Source organism: Strigops habroptila, chromosome 3 (assembly GCF_004027225.2).
Source record: "Strigops habroptila isolate Jane chromosome 3, bStrHab1.2.pri, whole genome shotgun sequence".
NCBI classification, from domain to species: domain Eukaryota; kingdom Metazoa; phylum Chordata; class Aves; order Psittaciformes; family Psittacidae; genus Strigops; species Strigops habroptila.
Genome location: NC_044279.2, coordinates 49,969,045 through 49,990,076, shown reverse-complemented (window position 1 = coordinate 49,990,076; position 21,032 = coordinate 49,969,045). Strand labels below are relative to the sequence as shown.

The window sequence follows — 21,032 nt, the reverse complement described above, 5'->3', positions numbered from 1 at the left end:
CATTGTCACAAAAGGCAACTTTCAGCCCTAGTTCCTAATGTGAAATATTTATCCTGTATGTTTTTACTCAGTTGGATCTTTAAGTTCAGACCAACATGGTCCCATGCAGTAAGGACAGCACAGCCTATGCAATCAAGGGACACTGCCTGAGAGGAGATTCCTGCTCCTTGAATCTTCAGCTATTTAGAGGGGGATGATGAGGTCTGTACAAATTAGACAGCAGAAGCAACTCTGTCCTGAACGCTGCAGGACATGTTCCAAGACTTCAGTTTCCCTTTGTTGGGTTTTTCTTCCATCCTTATATTTAATACTGTTGCTCACCTGTCAAAGTATTTTTGATGTAGTTTGCAAAGCAGCATTATGTTTAAATTGAAAATAAAACCACAATGGAAGACAGTAAAACAGTGGCACTCCCCTCCCTCTTACCCTGTAAACAAAAAACCCCAAACAAAACAAAAAAACCCAAACAAACCATTCAAGAATTCAAATTCACAGATTTACAACTTTGACCAGTACTGCCTGGATTATCTTTATTGAATGCTGTACATACTGAGAATACAAAACATCATATTGAATTTCTTCTCTTTAGATTTCTGCCAGCAGTACTTTGATTATACTGACCTGTATTAAATAGCACCTTAGAAATGGGGGAATTTCAAGTTAAAAGGAGAGGAAAAACGCAATTGTCAAAACCAGGAAAATACCAAGAATGTATATTAAATCTTCTGAAATGCACACACAAAAAAACTCCCTAGAACTGAGAATTTCATTATTTAGTATCAGTTGAGACACTTACTAATGTACTTTTTACAATCAAGTACTTAGATGGGGTGTTCTACTGCCAAGTATAAAAATATGAAAATCATTATATTAATCCTTGTGCAGTTGCTCATAGCAGTTGAGAGGCAATTTGCTAGGACAAAACTTATTGGGTATCTAAGAAAAACCGTTATCTAATAATTCACAAAAGATACATCAAGTATAATTAGTACAAAACATTTCTACCCCATACTGAATCTATAAATAGGCTATAAAAACTACAAAAAAATTAAGAAAAAAAAAAATCACATATTACCAGGCGAGAGATCCCTGTGCCTAGAATCCCATGTAAACAAAGCTGATGACAGTAAAATGTATCCACTGTATAAACTGAATACTAATTCCAAAAGGAAAAATAACTAAAATTCACACAATCTTATATTTTTCAATATATACCTTTTAAATCATTTCCATTCTTAGTTTAGCTGGTTAGCTGTATTCATCTTTTGACTGGAAATACGGTACAACCTCTTCCACTTCAATTGCAAAATCCTTTCAGATTTTGCCTTGAGAAAACAAGACTCAAGACGTTCCCCTTAGAAGGAATAGTTCATATGTATTACAATGCACTTTATCTCCACAAGGTTAGAAGCATAAAGGTTCTTACTGCAAGTGGGAAGCACTATAAATCAGCTACTTGATTTGTTCTGAACATCAAGCACCAAAATAACTAGCTCCATTTTTCAAATGAAGGATGTCCCTGCTTCTTCCCATTCTGTACTAAATGAAAATCCTTGTATCACAGTAAAAAAAAATATATTTTGCATCTTACACAGTTCTGTTCATGGCTAGAGAACGCTTAGCCATTAGCCATAGCACAAAACAACATTTCAAAGTATTAAATTCCTATTATTTCTTCACTGTTATTAATTTTAACTAATTTGAATAAATCTTAATATAATTTCCTTACAAAATTGGAAGCAACATACTTAATATGCAAATCGAGATATAAGGATTATAATAATGCTTATTAAACCCACAATTAAATACAAGTTCATTTGAAAAAACATGCATAAATGTACATAAATATACATGAAGATATCATGAGTAGAACAATGAAATATAATTCACAGCTTAATCAGTGTCAGACAAACATTTACCAGAATTTTTGTTTCCAGCTTGAAAAATGAATTACCTCTGCAGTGTTCAGCACATTAATCACATCTTCTGTAATACATAAAGAATACCAAGGTTATCAACAGTCACATACACTTTGAAATTAGGGGACACATGTATTGACTTGAGGTTTGTTCCATTTGTGTAGAAGGTCTGTAAGGATTCTCCAGTATTTACATTCCACCACTATTAAAAAAATAAGAACACACTTTCAGTTCATTGAAGGATGCTTAGGATAAATTCTATTAACAGGCTTAGCATGGCAAGCTCAGTTGACTGCTTTCCCCAAAAAGGCAGAATTGGAAATAAAAACCAAGCAATCTTAAGTAGAAAATGTTTAGAACCAGTTAGCAGAGGTGTAAGACTTTCAGATAAAAATAAACTTCAAAAAGACTGAAGCTGTTCAATTTCAAGAAAGCATACAAACCAAGAAATTCAGGTACTGCCCCTTGCCCCACCACAAAATGCAAACAATCGACGTAAACTGTAACATGTCCAAAATTTAAAAGATTATACATTTTTATATAACCAAATGAATAAATGACACACATTGCCCGACAATATAACTGAAACTACAGTTGGATTAAAGAACTCTGCTAGATTCACAAGAGGATCAACCATGCACACATTTGAAGCCATGTGCAATTTTATTAGCAAGACAGACTTTTTTCAGTGATATTAGATTTTTTTTTTTATTTTTTTTTTTTTTAGAATGTACAGTAAGCACCAATAACAAAGATACAGAGCAACCTTCCACCATCAGTTTACACAATCAATGAAGGCTGAAATGTCATACTTCTTGGAAAAACTGTAAACCAATGCGAAACGTAACCAAACATAATCCAGCACAACACTTTTACTTGACTGTTCTAATGCCCTCTACTCTTGTAAAATTCAAGTGCAGAAGCAAAATACTGAAACAGATTACCTTCAGCTTTGATCATCTACAAAAGCAGGTGGTCTTACTACTTATTAGTTTACTCATCTCATGAAACATGTAACACTATAGTTGTGTGCATAATACAGATTTACAACTACACAGCTATAATAATATAAAAATAATATAAAAATCTGATGCTTATTAGAATTGAATATATGGAGTTCAAAACCAAACTCCAAGTCTAAGTCTAAATTTATATGAGACCTTTTCAGGACAGTTTCAGATTTGAGAAGAAAAGTGAAAAGAGCTTAACAGCCATGAAAATGGAGCAGCTTTGTGTTAAGTAAAACATCTCAGGTTTCTTTCTTTGAATTAGTCTGCATTTTCCTTTAGAATTATCAGAATATTGCCATTTAATTAGGCATGTTAAGACATTTTATTATTTCAAGGCTTACCTTAAGATAGCCTCCAGAAGACACAAGCATTTTACTGTCAGGAGAAAATGAGAGGTCTGTTACCCAACCACCATGTGTTGGTTCTCCTTCATCTACAGTAACTGGAGAACAGAAGTGAAGTAATGCACCTGTTAACATGTCCCAGATCTAAAAGAGAGGGAAGATTATGGACGTAAGTAAATCTAAGGGGGGAGGAAATCTCAAGTAAGGAAAACTGAAATGTGTTTTTTTATATTAGAGAACAAAAACCTTGTAAATAAGCATTCTACTTGAAGTGACAGAATAATCAAAAGAAATTAATTCTCTTCTTAGAACTGTATTGTATATGGAGGATTTGATCGTGCATGCAATTGACAGTAGAATTATTGGTAAATCATGAGAATCAGTTCCTCAGCATTCACAGAACATAAATCTATCAATACAGTTACAAACGAGTGTCTCATGTGGCAAACTTTGCTATTTTTGACTCCCCAATGTTCACCACAATGCTAACGAATTAGACAAATTATGAGAACTCTTCCGTCTGTGAACTATCAATTGAATTGCAAAATAAAGAGCAAGGTTGAAGCAGTACCCTTATTTCTCCTTTGTCATCTCCAGTGGCCAATAATTTGTTATTAGGAGAGAAAGTACAGCACCGCACACAGGCTTCGTGACCTTTCAGCTCATGAAGAACAGATGAACTTTGAAAGCTCCATATCTAAAAGAAAAACGTTACATAAAAGTGAAAAATGTAAGTTCAAAACCATTAGTATTCAAATGTACATAAGATTTTTTATATATGTGCATATATTGTGTGTGCATTTATGTATGTATTATATTGTAGTCTTTTTATCATCTGAATCACACAAGACAGCATTTGCTACAAATTACTGAGCCACATGCAAGGATATTTTTTAACCTTGGAATATACTCTTTAATCAAACTGAGTCATTTGCAAGAAAATTTCAAGCTGTTCATAGAAAAAGAATTCATCGATCAATTTAAAGCTAGATTTTAGAAATCTAACAAGACACTTTAAAAAACTAATGGGGCAGCCCCAGATTATTAAACAGTTCACTTTTTGCACCTTGCTTCCAAACAGGAATACCAAAACCTATGGACAGCACTTTCACTGGAAGTTTCAGTAATTTTTCTTAATTTAGGCTTCCAAATTTAGAATGTTAGGCTATTGACAAATCAATACAGAGAATTAAACAAAGTGTTCTACACAAACTTGTGCACTAAATGTGCATTTTATTTGCACATAGATCACCAGGACAGCCTCAAGTTATATCCAAGACGAATAGTGAATGACAGTAACAGCTTTAGAAACATGTTCACAGATGCAGAAAATTTAATACTAGAAATACAACAGGATAGCTTAAATAACCACTAGTCACCTCAGAATAAAAGAAAACATAGCATACATTTCAGAACAAATAAACCATCATTTTTATCTTTGTACAGAAAGTAACCAACCTTTGCAGTTTTGTCAGCAGAAGTAGATGAAAATTTACTTCCATCAGGTGAAACAGCACAGGAAAGAACAGTACCTCCATGGCAAGCAAAATCTTTTTCAGTGTTTCCAGTAGTGATATTCCAAACCTAACAAATATACAGGAAAAACAGGCTACTTTTGTAACACTGTAAAAAGGTTAACACACCTGCGTCTTACACAAGAATATATAAGAAATAAAACTCAGCTACATAGTTCTAATATGGCCAATATTTTATTGTACTTACTGGTACAGTTAAAATACAAGACTGTAAATCTTACTAGAAATAGAAAATGCAAAATTGTCACTTTACACTTTAGAATCAATTCAGTAACATGTGTGGCAACACAAAGTGCAAAAATACCAAATGTTAGAAAAGACAGTGAAATGTATTGCATGTGATTTGTCAATTCACAGCCTGTTATTTACCTTAACGGTTCCATCAAATGACCAAGAAAGGAGTTTTGAATTTTCCAGAAGTCTAAAATCCTTGATTGCTTCCTTGTGCCCTCTTAGAAACACACATTCATCCAACTGCCAATTCCATACCTAATCATAAAGATGGAATACTTTAAAAAAAAAACCAAAAAATTTTAACGGCAAACATAAGAAGAATTAACTAACTGATTTTTAAGTCACAGGAATAATAAAAAGTTCTCATGGAGGCAGCAACTAATTAAAAGCTTAGATATTAAAGATATCCATAGGAGAGATGCTGAAGATTGAGGATGCCATAATATTTAACAGTCAATCTATGAGAAAGTTCCCTATAATACACACATGATCTGATTCTCAAAGTGAATATGATGCTTAAAATTTACTGGCAATTTAAAAATGAAAAGCAAACCAACAATTTTCTAGGCACTCCAGAAGTTTGGGGTTTTAAACCTTTGATTATTGCAACAGACTTCCATCATCTGACAAACCTCATATTCTCCATACTTAAATTAACTTTATTCTATATTTTTAAAACATTTTTAATGAAATGCCATTTTGCTTTGCATTTTTATAATAAATTGACACATTTTTAATTCAACTATTCACTGAAAACTGAATAAGTTTTTACAGTTTATTTTACAGAAGTTATTAAGCATCAATTTAATTTAAATTACAATGATTTTATAGTTTTCAAATTAATAGGTTTTCTGCATCCAAGTTCAGAAAGCAGAGGTGTTCAGAGAATGCTCGAGGTTTAACTGAGGCGCTGTCCACTAGAGGGAGCGGAGGACCCAGAAGAGAAGCGATCCACGTTAGACCTGAAAGAAGGATCCCAAAGCCGATAAACTGATGAGCTGCCTGTAGTACTTAACTGACCACAGCGGTGGCACTTATGCTAGCTTCAGTTCGGTGCTGCTTAGGTTGGATGTATATCAGCGAGTAGGTAGAACACTGACGTTGGAACGGATTTTATGAGCAAAACAGCACTGAGAACCAGCACCCACACATATTTTGGAGGTTTTACTTAAAACAGCTCAAACTTGGCTGTGTGCACTGAATGCTCATTAGTAGCTGGAGCACGTGCTCTAGGTTTACAAATCCTTTCAGTATGCCTGTAACTGCTCTGCAGTGCAAACTAAAGCACAGTAACCATGAACGACCAGAACATTCATTTCAGAAGTGCATCCCAGAGGTGAACTAAAATGCTACTAATATAGACACACTAGAATGCTTCTCCAGTGCCTATCATCTACCTTGCTGAGAGGCAGAGCTGATTAATTTGAGACTGAGTTAGTGCAACCATTCCGTTTCTAGTTAGTATCTGTATTCAGCACTGGACTGGACTAGGTAGACACACTAGCCTGTGTGACACAGGTTTTTTTACCTCCTTCAGCGTAAGCAAGCCCACCAACAGACCTACTACATATAGCCAGTTCTGAGTCTCATCTCAGATCCTTTACTTATGCAATCAGAACTGTGTTGAGTAACCTTGAAAACTAATGTTCCTTTCCCCATCTTATAGGAGTTGGTGCCTTTCTGTCATCCACAGCATTAAAAATATAAAATGTGTAATATTCATTATCACATAAGGTATAAATAGAGGCTACAGTTTCTACAATCTTTTGCCCCAAGATGAAGCAATAGAGAATACAGTAGTCATTTACTAAGTTTACATCATCTATAGTGTAAAAGATCTTTTTAAATAAGTTGCAAATTACAACTTAATCTTTTTAAGTATCTTCCAAACCTGTATAACTGAATCATGAGCACTTGAAATGAGAGTCTGATAATCAGATGTAAATCGACAATGCTGCACAGATGTCCTGTAGGCCTCTCGGGACTTCAGAACTTTCCCATCCAGCAACTGTAATACCTTTAGAATGAAGAATGCAATAATTAATATTAATTTTACATACTTGAGGAAAAGGAAGAAAAGAACATCAAATTATTTTTTAAATAACACAGGATTGTGAAGACTTGATTCTCAGTCAATGGTCTGGAACAACAAAAAATTCATATTAGCTTAGTCCTTGGTAAAATGAAATTCAGAGCTACATTATTAGCACTACCTTTAAATTACTGTCACTTAGACATCACTCACAAATGTAAAAACTTTGAAGTATTATGTTGAAGAATATTTTTGTACAAAGTTATTCAAGTGACATTTCTTTTTAAAAAAAAAAAGCACCAAGAAGGGTGTTCTCTTTTTAAAATTCAAATTTAGGATGTAATACCTTTATTGTTCCACTCTCCTGTCCAAAAGCTGCAAATTTCAGATCTTCGCTTAAGCAACAGCAGGAAATGGGGGATTCTTGAGCTGCTGTCTGTATAACAACACTGTCTGTATTTCCATTGATAAGCTGCAAAATAGGAAGTTATCACAATATCTTTAAATTCAAACTTAATTAAAATATAGAGCTAAGAATGTTAAAGAGAACAGTGTGCCAGTTTCAAACTTTGAATTATAAAGACCAGTTATTTTCATAAACCAATTGCTTTGAAGGTTAGCGCAACTATCTTCACAGAATGCTCTCTGAACAGGACAAGTTTGCAAGAGGAAACTCATCTCAATATTAGAAGACTTTTTAAAGTTTATCTGACTAGAGGAAACAAAATACTACTCTAAATTTCAAAAGCCATATAGTGAGCTCCACGCTCAAATTTATTTACCTTGCCAGCCAGATTATAAAATACATGCCAAATGGAGCTTAAAATCTTTTAAGTGCATCCTCTAAGCATGACTTTAAACTTACTAGCACACATAATACATCAAAACTCAACTCAGTATCACCCTCAAATCAATTCCCAATGGAGGCAAGGAGGGAGAAGAGAGAAGTCTTTAGAATACAATGATTTCCAAAGATTAAGTTTAGAAAGCTACTAGTGTGAAGCGTTTAAAAACTAACATACTGCAAATCAAAAGGTGACCAGAACTCCGATTCTGAGAGATTACAAATTACAAATGGTAAAACACCACAAATGCAAGAAAAGAATGCTTTTAGAGATGTGATAGCAGACATATATTGTTAAACTACAGTACACATGCTTAACTGCAATTTGTCTTTTCAGTCGATTTCTCTTCCTGCCCAAGGGTGAAAAATCTATTTCTACAGTGGAGTCTTCTCTCATTACTATATTGCTACAGTATGTCAGAATATTGTATTTAGGGCAGAAAATCTAAGTACCATTTCCCCTAGGAAACAGTGCAAGTAAAGTTACAACAGAAATATACTAATCATAAATAAATAGATCAGGTCTACCAATTCAAATGAGAGCCAGACTACAACATTAAGTAGTAGTTGCTACAGATTTCACAATTCAGGACCCCAAGCTCTCCTAAAGCTACTGGCAGATTTGGGCTCACAACTTTCATTCTCCCAGTTTGAGATGATTGATTCAGCTATTACACAGTAGTTCTGATGCATTATGTACATGCGCTGTGTAACACCTGGTCTATACATGCTGCACACATTACATATTGCTGTGCACATCTGAGCCACCTGGAGGGTCCACAGCTTCCCCGGTCATGAAAACAGTTCTGTTCCTCTGCATCCAGCTTCAGTTTTGACATCTGTGTGGAAATTTCCCCTCCAACTTCATTTTTTGCCTACTAAACTAGGCAGAGTTTCTAGATATAAAAACGTTATCATACATTAGGAGTCATTTGCTACAAATTCAAGTGTTGAAAGCCACAAACAAGCGGTACTTCCAGTGCTTCCTCCATTTCCTACTGACACTCACAGATAAAATTCAAACGTATTAACATATTGAGAAATACAGCTTACTTGTAAATGCTTCTGATTGTAAATTGCCAAAATCATCACTTCATCATTATGAAATACAACATCTAGTTCACTTTTTAGCACAGCATCAGAAGACTTGCACACCTTCTTTGTTTCCCAAATCTGTTGAAGAAAAATGATTTCATTAATTTTATTAAAGGACAAGATACAAAACTTGCTGAGTAAGACTACTTGTAAACCAAAGACTTATAAACTTACAAGTAATGCTGATTTGTAAAATTAGTGAAAATTATGCTTCTGCTATTTTCATTTACTAGGGAAGGTTGTGCAATTACTATAGTGATTCCAACAGATGAAACAGAAGTAATTTTTTCCAGGATGACTAGTAGACTCCCCTGAATTTACAGTCTATTATAAAGTCCATTTCTAATCTAATTTCTATAAAGTCCAAAATTTTCTAATCCAAAGCAGAGTGTTAAAATCCAATTACAAAAAATACCAAATACAGATTTCTGTATTTCAATTGCTTTCAAAATTTCAACAACATAAGTGTTCACTTGGGAGAAAAGGAAAGGTCACTTTTGTAAACTATATTTCTGCTTTCACAGGTTTTAATGAAGCATTACAATTATAGAAAACTATCCTAACTATTAACATGCAAATACATTTAACAATGAAAGCAATATCAAGTCTGCCAGGATACTCAAAAAACTTTGCAATTTCTGATTTAAATAATATCTAAAACAAAATAGAAGGTTACAATTACTCTTGAATGGCTACTGGACTTAAATCCCATAAATATACAGTAAATTTAGATAAATAGTAAATAAAGTAAAAAAGCCAGCTCATTTTACTGTATATCTAAATAATTTTATAACAAATATCTAAATTTATATTGGCTATAAATGAACATAAATACTAAATACATAATATGAATATATTATGTATCTATTATACGTGACATTTTTATAAAAAACAACTCTGTAAACGCGTAATCTGATAATATAAATTCACATTTTTCATAATAGAAAGATGACATCTTACACGTATTGTCTGGTCATCAGATGATGTCAGAAATAAAGATCCATCTGGCGAAAATGTCACACAATGAACCCAGCTCATGTGTCCCCTGCAATATGCCACTTTCGATGAAGATTTAATATTCCATAACTACAATAAAAATATGAAAGAAGAATTCAAATGGACTTAGAATGCATTTACAGGAAAACAGTGCAAAACAAGAAGCAGTATACTTTATTACTATTTTTTTAGTATCTTCTTACTTCTCATTCTGAAATCAGATGTAATGAATTGTGCCTGCTTATCACATTTCGGTGGACAGGTAAATTGAATCAGCAGCCTCTTTGACTGCTATAATTTTAAAAAACAAGGAGAAAAAAGAGAAAAAAAAAATCATCACTCACAGTATAAAAAATGAAAGTTCAACTTGACCACATAGATTGCAAACCCCCAAAAAACCCAAGCAACAAAAAAAATCCCCAACCCCGAAACTAATACTTGTAAAGTCTTGCTCAAGCCACGCTAGTCCCAAAGTTAATCTAACTGTTTCATTCCTTTTTAGTGAGTTGCCACGTTCTTGTAGAAGCATATGGGAGAGTTTGGTTTGTTCTAAGCAATACTCCTTAGAGTGACAACAGTAACTTTAAATAAATTTAGTGGACTGGTGGTTTTGTATAAACATGAGTTCTGTTGTCCAAAATGACATGTAACTTTAAATCACTATTTCCCAACTTATATTTTACATACCAGAAGCAAATGAAAATTAGAGAGTACATTGAAAGCCTGCTAAAATAGCTACCGTTTGTTTTACCTCTGCATACAGGAAACTATGAAGACAAATGTAACATTTTATGTTACAAGTAGTCTTTCCTGGTATACTGTAGCAGACAATCGCTTACCTCAACAGAACAGTGAGACAAAGCAACTGCTACTAACTCATCATCAGGACAAAAGTCACAGTATTGGATTGTACTGTGATGACTCATGATGACTTGCGTTAACAAATCCCATGTTTTAACACCAAAAAGCTGTGAACACAGAATCACAGTAGTTAGCACCCAATTTGAATGACTTCACTACAGACAAATAGCTTGTATGTTCAACAGTGTTCATTCTTGAATTTAGAAGGTATTTTCCTCCGTTAACAAGTTTGTTGCCCACATATTTTTACGTTACACACACTTGAAATCATGCACCTTATATCTGAAACATATTAATGGACTAGAATTCTATCTTTAATCATAATTTCTATCTAATTGAAATATACTACTTCAAAAAAAATTATTGAAGTGAGGTACTTACCAAAAGCTTATTTTTGGCTACCACCAAAATCATGTCACCATTTCTGGACCAAGAGCAACATTTTACTAAAACCTCTACATCATCTGGTTGCTCATCTGCATTTTTGAAGAAATCTTTTATCTCAATACTTTTCAGTTCATTTGCTGAGCGCACTCCCCAAAGCTGCAGTAAAAAGTAAAGGAAAAACACAAAACCTCTTTTCACTGATGTGCATACAGAATTCAACAGCAAAGAGCTAACTCCCAATCACTTCTAGGAAAGAAGAGGGGCAGGGGGTAGAATACAAAAAAGAAAGCCTTTGCTACTTTCCCTGGTCAAGAAATAGCATTAGAATATTCACAAACCCAGACAGCTTAGAAAAAAAGAAGAAAAAACCGCCACAAACAAACAAACTGAAAAAAAAACCCAAACCAAAACAAAAACAAAACCCCAACAACAAAGGCTTACACTGCAGCAGAACCCCCTCCCTGTGTTCCCTCATTCCAGTTACAATCCTGTCTCAACATCTACTTAACAAAAGAATAAAACACAAAAATAATACCCGCTCTGCAACTCTTTATTAAAAGTCCACTCACCATAAGAAATCTGGTATATGTTTAGCTTTGCACCTTAATTTCATTGAGAGACCTGTCTAAAATCTACTATTTCTGTTCCCTCCACTACAATTTTCCTTCTGAATGACAACAGCTACAGCAACCTTCTTTCCTGATTTAGCAACAATATAGAAAAGTAACAGTGTTTTAAGAATTGCAATTCTGAAACAGCATAGTTCTGTTGCAAACAAAGGCAATAAAAATAATACTTACATCCTGAGGAAAAACACATAAACCTCTCAAATCTCTTCTAGTACATACATGAAAAATGGTACATAGAAATTGCTTTAAATTTTTATGCTTACTGATGATTCATTGTCAGAGATGACAGAACTTTCAATTAACCTAAAAACTTACTACTTTCAGCAAACAAACAAACAAACAAGGCTCACACCCACACATTCAGTTTTCTTAACAAAGTACACTAGGGAAAAAAAAGTAAAATGGGGAAAAGTAAAGGATTAAAGCTGAGACTAGCTAGGATTTATTTACAATTACGGGCACCCAACTTTTTTGCTGGTACTGCACAAGCCATCTCAAAATGTTGCATTAAAATGGGACCAATAATCAACTGTTTCGGGATTTAATTCATTAAAGCTGATCATGCAGACAAAAAGTTTTCTTATACATACTTTTTTATACATTTTATACCAAACACCCCCCCCCCCCAAAAAACCAAACCCAAAGCCATCATCAAAATACAAACACTTGATTTAAAAATACACTCTGTACCTTTACTGTTCCATCTGTTGAGCAGCTAGCAACATATTCATCATCTGGTGAAAATCTGCAGTGATTGACAGAATTTTCATGACCCATCATCGTATTTCTACAATACTTTTTGTTCAAATCCCAAAGCTGCATTAGAAATAAACATATAAATATCATCGTATCAATGAACTATTCAAAGACAGACTGTTCATGCTCTTCTCAAAATCATCCACTAACAAGCAAAACCTCAAATATTTTTTTTCTTAGTTTTACCCGCATCCTCATGGATTTGATGCTATACCCTGGGCTACCCTACAATTCAATTCCATCTGCTAATGCGCATGGAAACTATTAACATCAGAATTACATACAAATAGCTAAACTTCCTGTACAGTGCAGGCAAAGCCCTTGAACAGCAGAAAGTTACTGAAAGTTTCCTCAAACTGAGGAAGAAGCTTCCTCTTGCCTCTTCTCTTTCAACTTCAAAGTGCAGAATTATGTAGCTTACACGGAATAACAAAAATTAAATCTCTCAGGTTAGTCTTCGCCAGTCTGAATATCATTCTTGCTGCATCCATACTAACAAAGTTAGGAGATTCATAGAATCAGAGCATGGCTTTGTGTTGGAATCAACCTTAAAGACCATCTAGTTCTAACCCCTCCTGCCATAGACAGGGACACCTTCCACTATACCAGGTTGCTCAAAGACCCATCCATGGCCTTGAACACTTCCATGTGGGGGTTTTTTTTGTTTAAGGCTCCTCCTCACCACCCCTCTCACACACACAATTTTCTAAGTCTATAGCTCAGGCTTTCTTTCTTCACTCCCAAATTTCTTCCCTTTTTCCCATATATATAAAAATAATTATAAAAAAAAAAAAAAAAAAAAAGACCTTACATTTGAGAGTTCAAGTGAGAGCTAAAAACAAGAACTGTCACTTATATGGTGTTCTCTGGGAAAAAAAAAAATCAGGCCCTTTTGATTATTGTGCGTACGTCGCTCCTGATATTCATTACTCAGGAAAAGTGTCAAACACTGTCTAAAATCCTAAAATCTCTATTCCTCCTAGCTACAGCTGGAAGTGACAGTTGCCTCACTAACAATCTCACTCCTTGCTGTCTACTCCCAACGGTTCTCTTGCACTGGAACTGGGCAACCAAGCCACTACAGGGAACTGAATGAGCAGAAAACTTCTCCCATCACACAGAGGTATTTGCAGAGCTGGCTCCTTGAACCATATCACTGCAGATCAGCACATGCACTACAACAAAGACCAAGTATTTTATTTACAGCCAGGGCATCTTCAGTGCCAGTTAACCATATGATTTGCTTAGTTGTACTGTGAAATTGCACTCTCAATTGCCACAGTCTAGGTCTTACTTCATTATTCCAGTTTCCCCCTTCCCTCAGATGCAGCCTTTCAGTCTGAACAGTGCCAGGTAGTTAACCTGACAAACCCCCTGCTTTGGATACTGTTATTTTGTTGGCTTCCACCTTCATTTCTTTACTATGCCAAATCAATTTAACAGAAAAAATGTAGCTGTTATGCTCCCACAATGCTTTCCCCCCCCCCCCATCTTTCAGCATGCAGTTTTTTACATTACTCATGTTTTCAAGCCTAAATTTCTGCCTTCATTTTTCTTATGCTGTTTTTAATCAGGTATTTCACTCCTATATTCTCCCATTCCCATACCACCTTCTGAAAGTCTTGCCAAAGCCTTCACCTTCATGCCCTACCAATAGCGGAATTGCCCATTCTCCTTCGCTGAGCACAAACGCTCCTTTTGTTCTGCCTCGTAGAAATATGACTATAGAACTGTAGTCAGTACTCTCAATCTGTTGTTATCTCACTTCTACCAGGCTGATTAAAAAAAAATATTAATTTATAGTGTTTAAATATATTTATACATCAGCAATTATCCTGTTATAATAAGCAGCACGAGAACAATCTCAAGCTTTTCTACTTACTTTGATGAAAGTGTCATTTGAGCAGGTGGCTAAAAGATACTGACCACTTCTGTTATTGAACTGGCAGCAATTGACCTGCTCTGAGTGTTCTTCATAAACACACCTACATTGGCCTGTTCTTGAATTCCAGATCTAGACAAAATTGAAGGATGAAAAAGACTTTTAAATATATTTAAAGTACATCATTTAAAAAGAAAATAAATCTGTAAACTATGCTGAAATACAAATGAAGCCCTAAACTATTCTTAGTAACACCTCAAAAATGTTTTCAAAATAAAGGGAAAGCATATATATTTACACTTAGAAATAATAAGTTACAAGGGGAAAGGGCATAATTCAGATTAGAATTTTATAAATACTGGAATTTCACCAAGGTTTTGCTACAATAGGAAATAAAATTCCTACAAATGGGAATTAAAAATTGCAAATAATTCACGTGTAACAGGAAAAAAAAATATGAGAAAAGAACTTTGGGTACATTCACCTCATGCTAGTGATAGGATTGAACTCACATTGTGTTCTACTTAAAAAGAATCATCTAATACAAGTAAAATAAGTTGTAACGCTGCATGATGTAAACATTAAGCATCTTTTATGTTTTGTAACAAATAGGGCTTTTGTATTTGTTAATGGCGAATCATCCACATCCTTGTCTCTAAATTGGAGAGACATCAATTTGATGGATGGACCACTCGGTGGATAAAGAAATGGCTGGATGGCCACATGCAGAGTTGTGGTCAATGGCTCAACGTCCAGTCATAAACAAGTAAGGAGTGGTGTCCCTCAGGGATCAGTGTTGCGACCAGTCTTGTTCAACATCTTTGTCAGCAACATGGACAGTGGGATTGTGTGCGCCCTCAGCAAGTTTGCCGAGAACACCAAGCTGTGTGGTTCAGTTGATACACTGGAGGGAAGGGATGCCATCCAGAGGGACCTTGACACGCTTGTGAGGTGCCAACCTTATGAAGTTCAACCAAGACAAGCGCAGGGCCCTACACCTGGGTCGGGGCAATCCCAGGTACTGCTACAGGTTAGGCAGAGAAGAGATTCAGAGCAGACCTGCAGAGAAGGACTTGCAGGTGTTGGTTGATGAGAAGCTTAACATGAGCCGGCTTCAGTGTGTGCTCACAGCCCAGAAACCAACCGTATCCTGGGCTCCATCAAAAGAAGCGTGACCAGCAGGTCAAAGGAAGTGATCCTGCCCCTCTACTCTGCTCTCATGAGACCTCACTTGGAGTATTGTGTACAGTTCTGATGTCCTCAACATAAAAAGGACATGGAACTGTTGGAACAAGCCCAGAGGAGGGCCACGAGGATGATAAGGGGGCTGGAGCACCTCCCGTATGCAGACAGGCTGAGAAAGTTTCCTATTACTTCATCTCTCTTTCTGTTGGGCCTGGAGAAGAGAAGGCTGCGTGGAGACCTCACAGCAGCCTTCCAGTATCTGAAGGGGGTCTATAGGGATGCTGAGGAGGGACTCTTCCTTAGGGACTGTAGTGGTAGGACAAGGGGTAATAGATTCAAATTTAAACAGGGGAAGTTTAGATTCGGTATAAGGAAGAAGTTCTTTACAGTGAGGGTGGTGAGGCACTGGAATGAGTTGCACAAGGAAGTTGCGAATGTTCCATCCCTGGCAATGTTCAAGGCCAGGCTGGATGGAGTCTTTGGTGACATGGTTTAGTGCGAGGTGTCCCTGCCCAAGGCACGGGATTTGGAACTAGATGATCTTAAGGTCCTTTCCAACCCTAACTATTCTATGATTCTATGATTTAAGACAGTTAAAAAATCATAGAATCATAGAATCATAGAATCGTAAGGGTTGGAAAGGACCTTAAGATCATCTAGTTCCAACCCCCCTGCCATGGGCAGGGACACCTTGCCCTAAACCATGTGGCTCAAGGCTCTGTCCAACCTGGCCTTGAACACCGCCAGGGATGGAGCATCCACAACCTCCCTGGGCAACCCATTCCAGTGCTTCACCACCCTCACTGTAAAGAACTTCTTCCTTATATCTAATCTAAACTTCCCCTGTTTAAGTTTGAACCCATTACCCCTTGTCCTACCACTACAGTCCCTAAGGAAGAGTCCCTCCCCAGCATCCTTGTAGACCCCCTTCAGATACTGGAAGGCTGCTATGAGGTCTCCACGCAGCCTTCTCTTCTCCAGGCTGAACAGCCCCAACTTTCTCAGCCTGTCTTCATATGGGAGGTGCTCCAGCCCTCTTATCATCCTCGTGGCCCTCCTCTGGACTCGCTCCAACAGCTCCATGTCCTTTTTATGTTGAGGACACCAGAACTGTAAGCAGTACTCCAAGTGGGGTCTCACAAGAGCAGAGTAGAGGGGCAGGATCACCTCCTTTGACCTGCTGGTCACGCTTCTTTTGATGCAGCCCAGGATACGGTTGGCTTTCTGGGCTGCAAGTGCACACTGCCGGCTCATGTTAAGCTTCTCATCAACCAACACCCCCAAGTCCTTTTCTGCAGGGCTGCTCTGAATCTCTTCTCTGCCCAGCCTGTAGCAGTGCCTGGGATTGCCCCGACCCAGGTGTAGGACCTTACACTTGGCTTGGTTAAACTTCATAAGGTTGGCATCGGCCCACCTCACAAGCGTGTCAAGGTCCCTCTGGATGGCATCCCTTCCCTCCAGCCTATCAACCGAACCACACAGCTTGGTGTCGTCGGCAAACTTGCTGAGGGCGCACTCAATCCCACTGTCCATGTCACCGACAAAGATGTTGAACAGGACCGGTCCCAACACCGATCCCTGAGGGACACCACTCGTTACAGGTTTCCAACTGGACATCGAGCCATTTACCACAACTCTTTGCGTGCGGCCATCGAGCCAGTTTTTTATCCACCGAGTGGTCCATCTATCAAATTGATGTCTCTCCAATTTAGAGACAAGGATGTCATGTGGGACAGTGTCGAATGCTTTGCACAAGTCCAGGTAGATGACATCGACTGCTCTGCCGCTGTCCATCAGTTCCGTGGCTCCATCATAGAAGGCCACCAAATTGGTCAGGCAGGATTTCCCCTTAGTGAAGCCATGTTGGCTGTCACCAACCACCTCGTTGTTTTTCATGTGCCTTAGCATGTTTTCCAGGAGAAACTGTTCCAAGATTTTGCCAGGCACAGAGGTGAGACTGGCTGGTCTGTAGTTCCCCGGGTCTTCCACCTTCCCCTTCGGTCTTAAGAATCTGCTCTGCCTAATTTGGTTAAAACTGAAATTAGAATTATTAATTTGAAAAAAAATTATCTGCCCTCCATTTCCTTACCTTCACCTTTTTGTCAGCAGAACAAGTTGCTACAAATTCACCATCTGCAGAGAAAGCGCAGCAAAGTATTTCATCATCATGGGCACTTATCTCCAGAAGTCTCTCTCCACTTTCTGCTTTAAACACCTAAAACAATAAACAATAAAATCTTACAACTTGCATACAATTGTAAAATACAAATACAAGTCTGTTTTCTTTTAAACAGCTCTTTTTATAAAAGCTTTTTATAAACTTGGTTTACTTTTCAAAGTATTTATAATTTCAGGCAAATGAACATAATTATAAAAATATGTAATTTGAGCTTCAATTTTGTAAGGGTGATAGAAATTATTAGAGAGAAAAAGTAAAAACTATTTTTTAAAAAGATTGTGTATGCAATGTGCTTCATTAATGACTTTTCCTGCTCTTACTCATTAAGCCTTCTTCTTTTAAGCATTTGTATTCTTGAAAATACAAATTCCAGACACATATATGTAATATCCTTCACTGGAAAGTCAGAATTTCAGCAGAAATTGATGATTTGGGGAACAAACAAGAAAAAAGTAGTGAAAAGTTGTACAGGACGACAAAAGTCTCAGTCTTGAGCTAGTCATAGGCAATAAAAGGACACTTGGAGAAAAGTGTCACATATTAATCGAAATCCCAACATTCTGGATTTGACTTTACAGAGGTGGAGGGGTGGGGGAAATCAGGTCTCCCTTTCCTCCTTAAGTTACATATTCTTAACTATTAAAACAAATCACAAGGCGTTCTTTACAGCAGCCTTCAGGATACCACAGTTGTGAAGTTCCTGCTTTTTTCCTTTAATTTTTCATTGAACAGGAATATCAATGATAATTACACGATTGGTATTTATTCAAATAAGAACATAAATACTGAAGTAACAGGAAATGTATATTTACAGTAAATTCTGCAGAACATCTGTTCTTAATCTAGCAATTTATTTTTTTTAATTTTACAGAAAAGTTAGGAGTAGCTTGAAAACTGAAAAGCTTAGGCCACTATTAGAAAAACCATTAATAACTTCAAAGTTAAAGAATGAAAAAACAATTATTGCTAATTTTCCTATTACTTCATCAACAAAAGTTAGTTTAAATGCAATTGCAATCCACAAATTTTACTTTTTTGGGTAGAAAATGAGAAAAATAAGCAATCTGCTCTCAATAATGAGGCCATTTAGTACAGAAGCCCAGCACAGTAACTTCAGCGTTGCATAAAATGAGTACATCCATCAGGCACCTCCTTAAGTGGATGCCATGATCATAATATTGTGGAAGCCAGCAAATAAAAAAACAAAACCACAGTAACAATACATTAAGTAGCCAAATGAACAGCAACTAAGCACCACTAATGTTATTACTTTAGTACTCCACTTATCAAGCATCCAAAACAACACTAAAGGCTTGCAGACGAGTTGTTCTTTTCCCTTACCTTTGGCTGTCTGGAATATGGATGCTTTACCAGGTTACTGGCTGATTGCTAGTTTTCTTGAGAGCTGGCTTCCCCTCCAGGCAGACTGCTGGCAAATTTGTATTAGTCACTTTCCCCTCTGTCTCCCTTAATCCACTTCTTAAGCATTGCGGGCTCGCTTCCAATCTAATACTGTCCTCAAATTCAGGATTTAATTTTTCTCCCCAGATTTATTTATTTTACATAAGACAGTTTACTAATTAAGCACCAAAGTTACATACGTACATTACCATCCCACAGAAATAGCAAACCTGTAACTAAAAGTCTTAGTGTTTCTCAGTTCTGTAAAGGTCTGCTGTGACTGGAAATAACATTTTTGCAAGCAAATATTAAATATGCTGGGGTGCATTACTTAGGCTGTAAGCTTTTCCGTATCCTTAAAAGACATCTCACACTTATATATTCACTGAAATCAGAGAGTTTAGCTTTCAAACTAGAAGATGATGCTTACTATTCTAATCATGCAACTTGATGCTTATGTAATATACGATTTTCAATCATTTCTCTCCAGTATGTTCTAGATCCCTAATATCTCCACATAACAGCAAAAGAAAAGTGACAGGACTATTAACAAATGTTACCAAATTGGTACACAGCATCTCCTTTCACTCATGCATAGGTATCTTACCTGAAGTGTTTTATCAGCTCCACATGATGCTATTCTTTGTCTATCTTTAGAAAAGCAGGCATGGTAAACTGCATCTCTATGTGGACGAACAACCAAACGGTAGAGGTTTTTCAAGGATTTTTTATTTCTACAGGGTAAGACAGTTGATTTTAGACAAGTAGTGCCTTTTTGTTATTCAAAATCCTCTATAAAAAGATGCACTTTTTCACATCTTGAGCAGTAAGCTTTACAACAAACCAACCACCCCACTATATCTTACCTCTCAGCCTTTATGATGAAGTAATATGGATAAAACCAAAAAAATCTGAGTTGTTATTGCCCTCCAATAGTTATAGCTTAGAGGTCAAGAAAGATAATATGTACATGAGAAAGAAACATGCTACATGGGCAAAGCTGATGCACTGCAAGACACAGCCATTCTAACGACATTTTTATGATCTGATATGTGCCGTTTCCAAATATAAATTTCTTCCTGAGAATTCCTGTTTCCTGCAGGCTCCTTTTCAACCTTATTCAAAAACATTTGTAAATTTGTTTAGATCTTAATAAACTTGCATAATTTTCATATCAATAACTCAACTCTTATCACTAGATATTTAAATAAAATACATGACTATAACTGCATTTCAATCGGAGATCAAGTACAGAATCTAACATACTTTAGATGAGTCTTGCCTCACTTTTAACAAAAATTTAGAATTAGTAGCAATCATAATCATCCTGTTTAGCCAGATCTTAATACAGAAAGCTGTCACTGTAATAAGACAATTCTGGTGATGAGTAGATTGTTATAAGATTAATTCTTTTTTTTCCTAGAGTCAAAATGAATCAATCTACTTCAAGTTTTTATCATTACCAGTTTCAAACTTCAGGCTTAGCATTTTAATATTGGATAAAACATCTCAAAGAAAGTAGCTGTATTGTAGAATGAAAGCAATTTTTCACTGCAAAATACTGTCTCATCTAAGCCAACTTCTTTCTTTCTTTTGTATATTTAAATAAACCTAAAATTGCTGGTCAAAAGAGCAGGGTATTCACCTACATATCCTATGAACCATTTCTGGAACCTTGCCGTAGGATGGGAGACATAAGCATTTGTCTCTGTTCTGCTGATTTCAGTCATGTTCTTCAGCATA

General features: G+C 36.3%; 1 protein-coding gene across 3 annotated transcripts in view; it reads right to left on the bottom strand.

Moving 5' to 3' along the window:
* Window positions 1-495: 495 nt before the first annotated feature.
* The window catches only part of APAF1 (apoptotic peptidase activating factor 1), a 34,197-nt gene continuing 13,660 nt past the window's right edge, over window positions 496-21,032 (bottom strand). For 2 of the 3 annotated variants that reach the window (XM_030480715.1, XM_030480717.1), the window contains 15 exons: window positions 19,897-20,023; window positions 17,799-17,924; window positions 14,525-14,656; window positions 12,577-12,702; window positions 11,252-11,413; window positions 10,849-10,977; window positions 9,974-10,099; window positions 8,972-9,091; window positions 7,421-7,546; window positions 6,934-7,059; window positions 5,178-5,297; window positions 4,732-4,857; window positions 3,845-3,970; window positions 3,271-3,417; window positions 497-2,121 (listed from right to left, as the gene is read on the bottom strand). In XM_030480715.1, the coding sequence (XP_030336575.1) occupies window positions 1,978-2,121; window positions 3,271-3,417; window positions 3,845-3,970; window positions 4,732-4,857; window positions 5,178-5,297; window positions 6,934-7,059; window positions 7,421-7,546; window positions 8,972-9,091; window positions 9,974-10,099; window positions 10,849-10,977; window positions 11,252-11,413; window positions 12,577-12,702; window positions 14,525-14,656; window positions 17,799-17,924; window positions 19,897-20,023 (1,963 nt within the window). In that variant the 3' untranslated portion in view covers window positions 497-1,977. Of the gene's footprint in view, window positions 2,122-3,270; window positions 3,418-3,844; window positions 3,971-4,731; window positions 4,858-5,177; window positions 5,298-6,933; window positions 7,060-7,420; window positions 7,547-8,971; window positions 9,092-9,973; window positions 10,100-10,848; window positions 10,978-11,251; window positions 11,414-12,576; window positions 12,703-14,524; window positions 14,657-17,798; window positions 17,925-19,896; window positions 20,024-21,032 lie in introns of all 3 variants that reach the window. The other variant, XM_030480714.1, reaches the window with a different exon arrangement.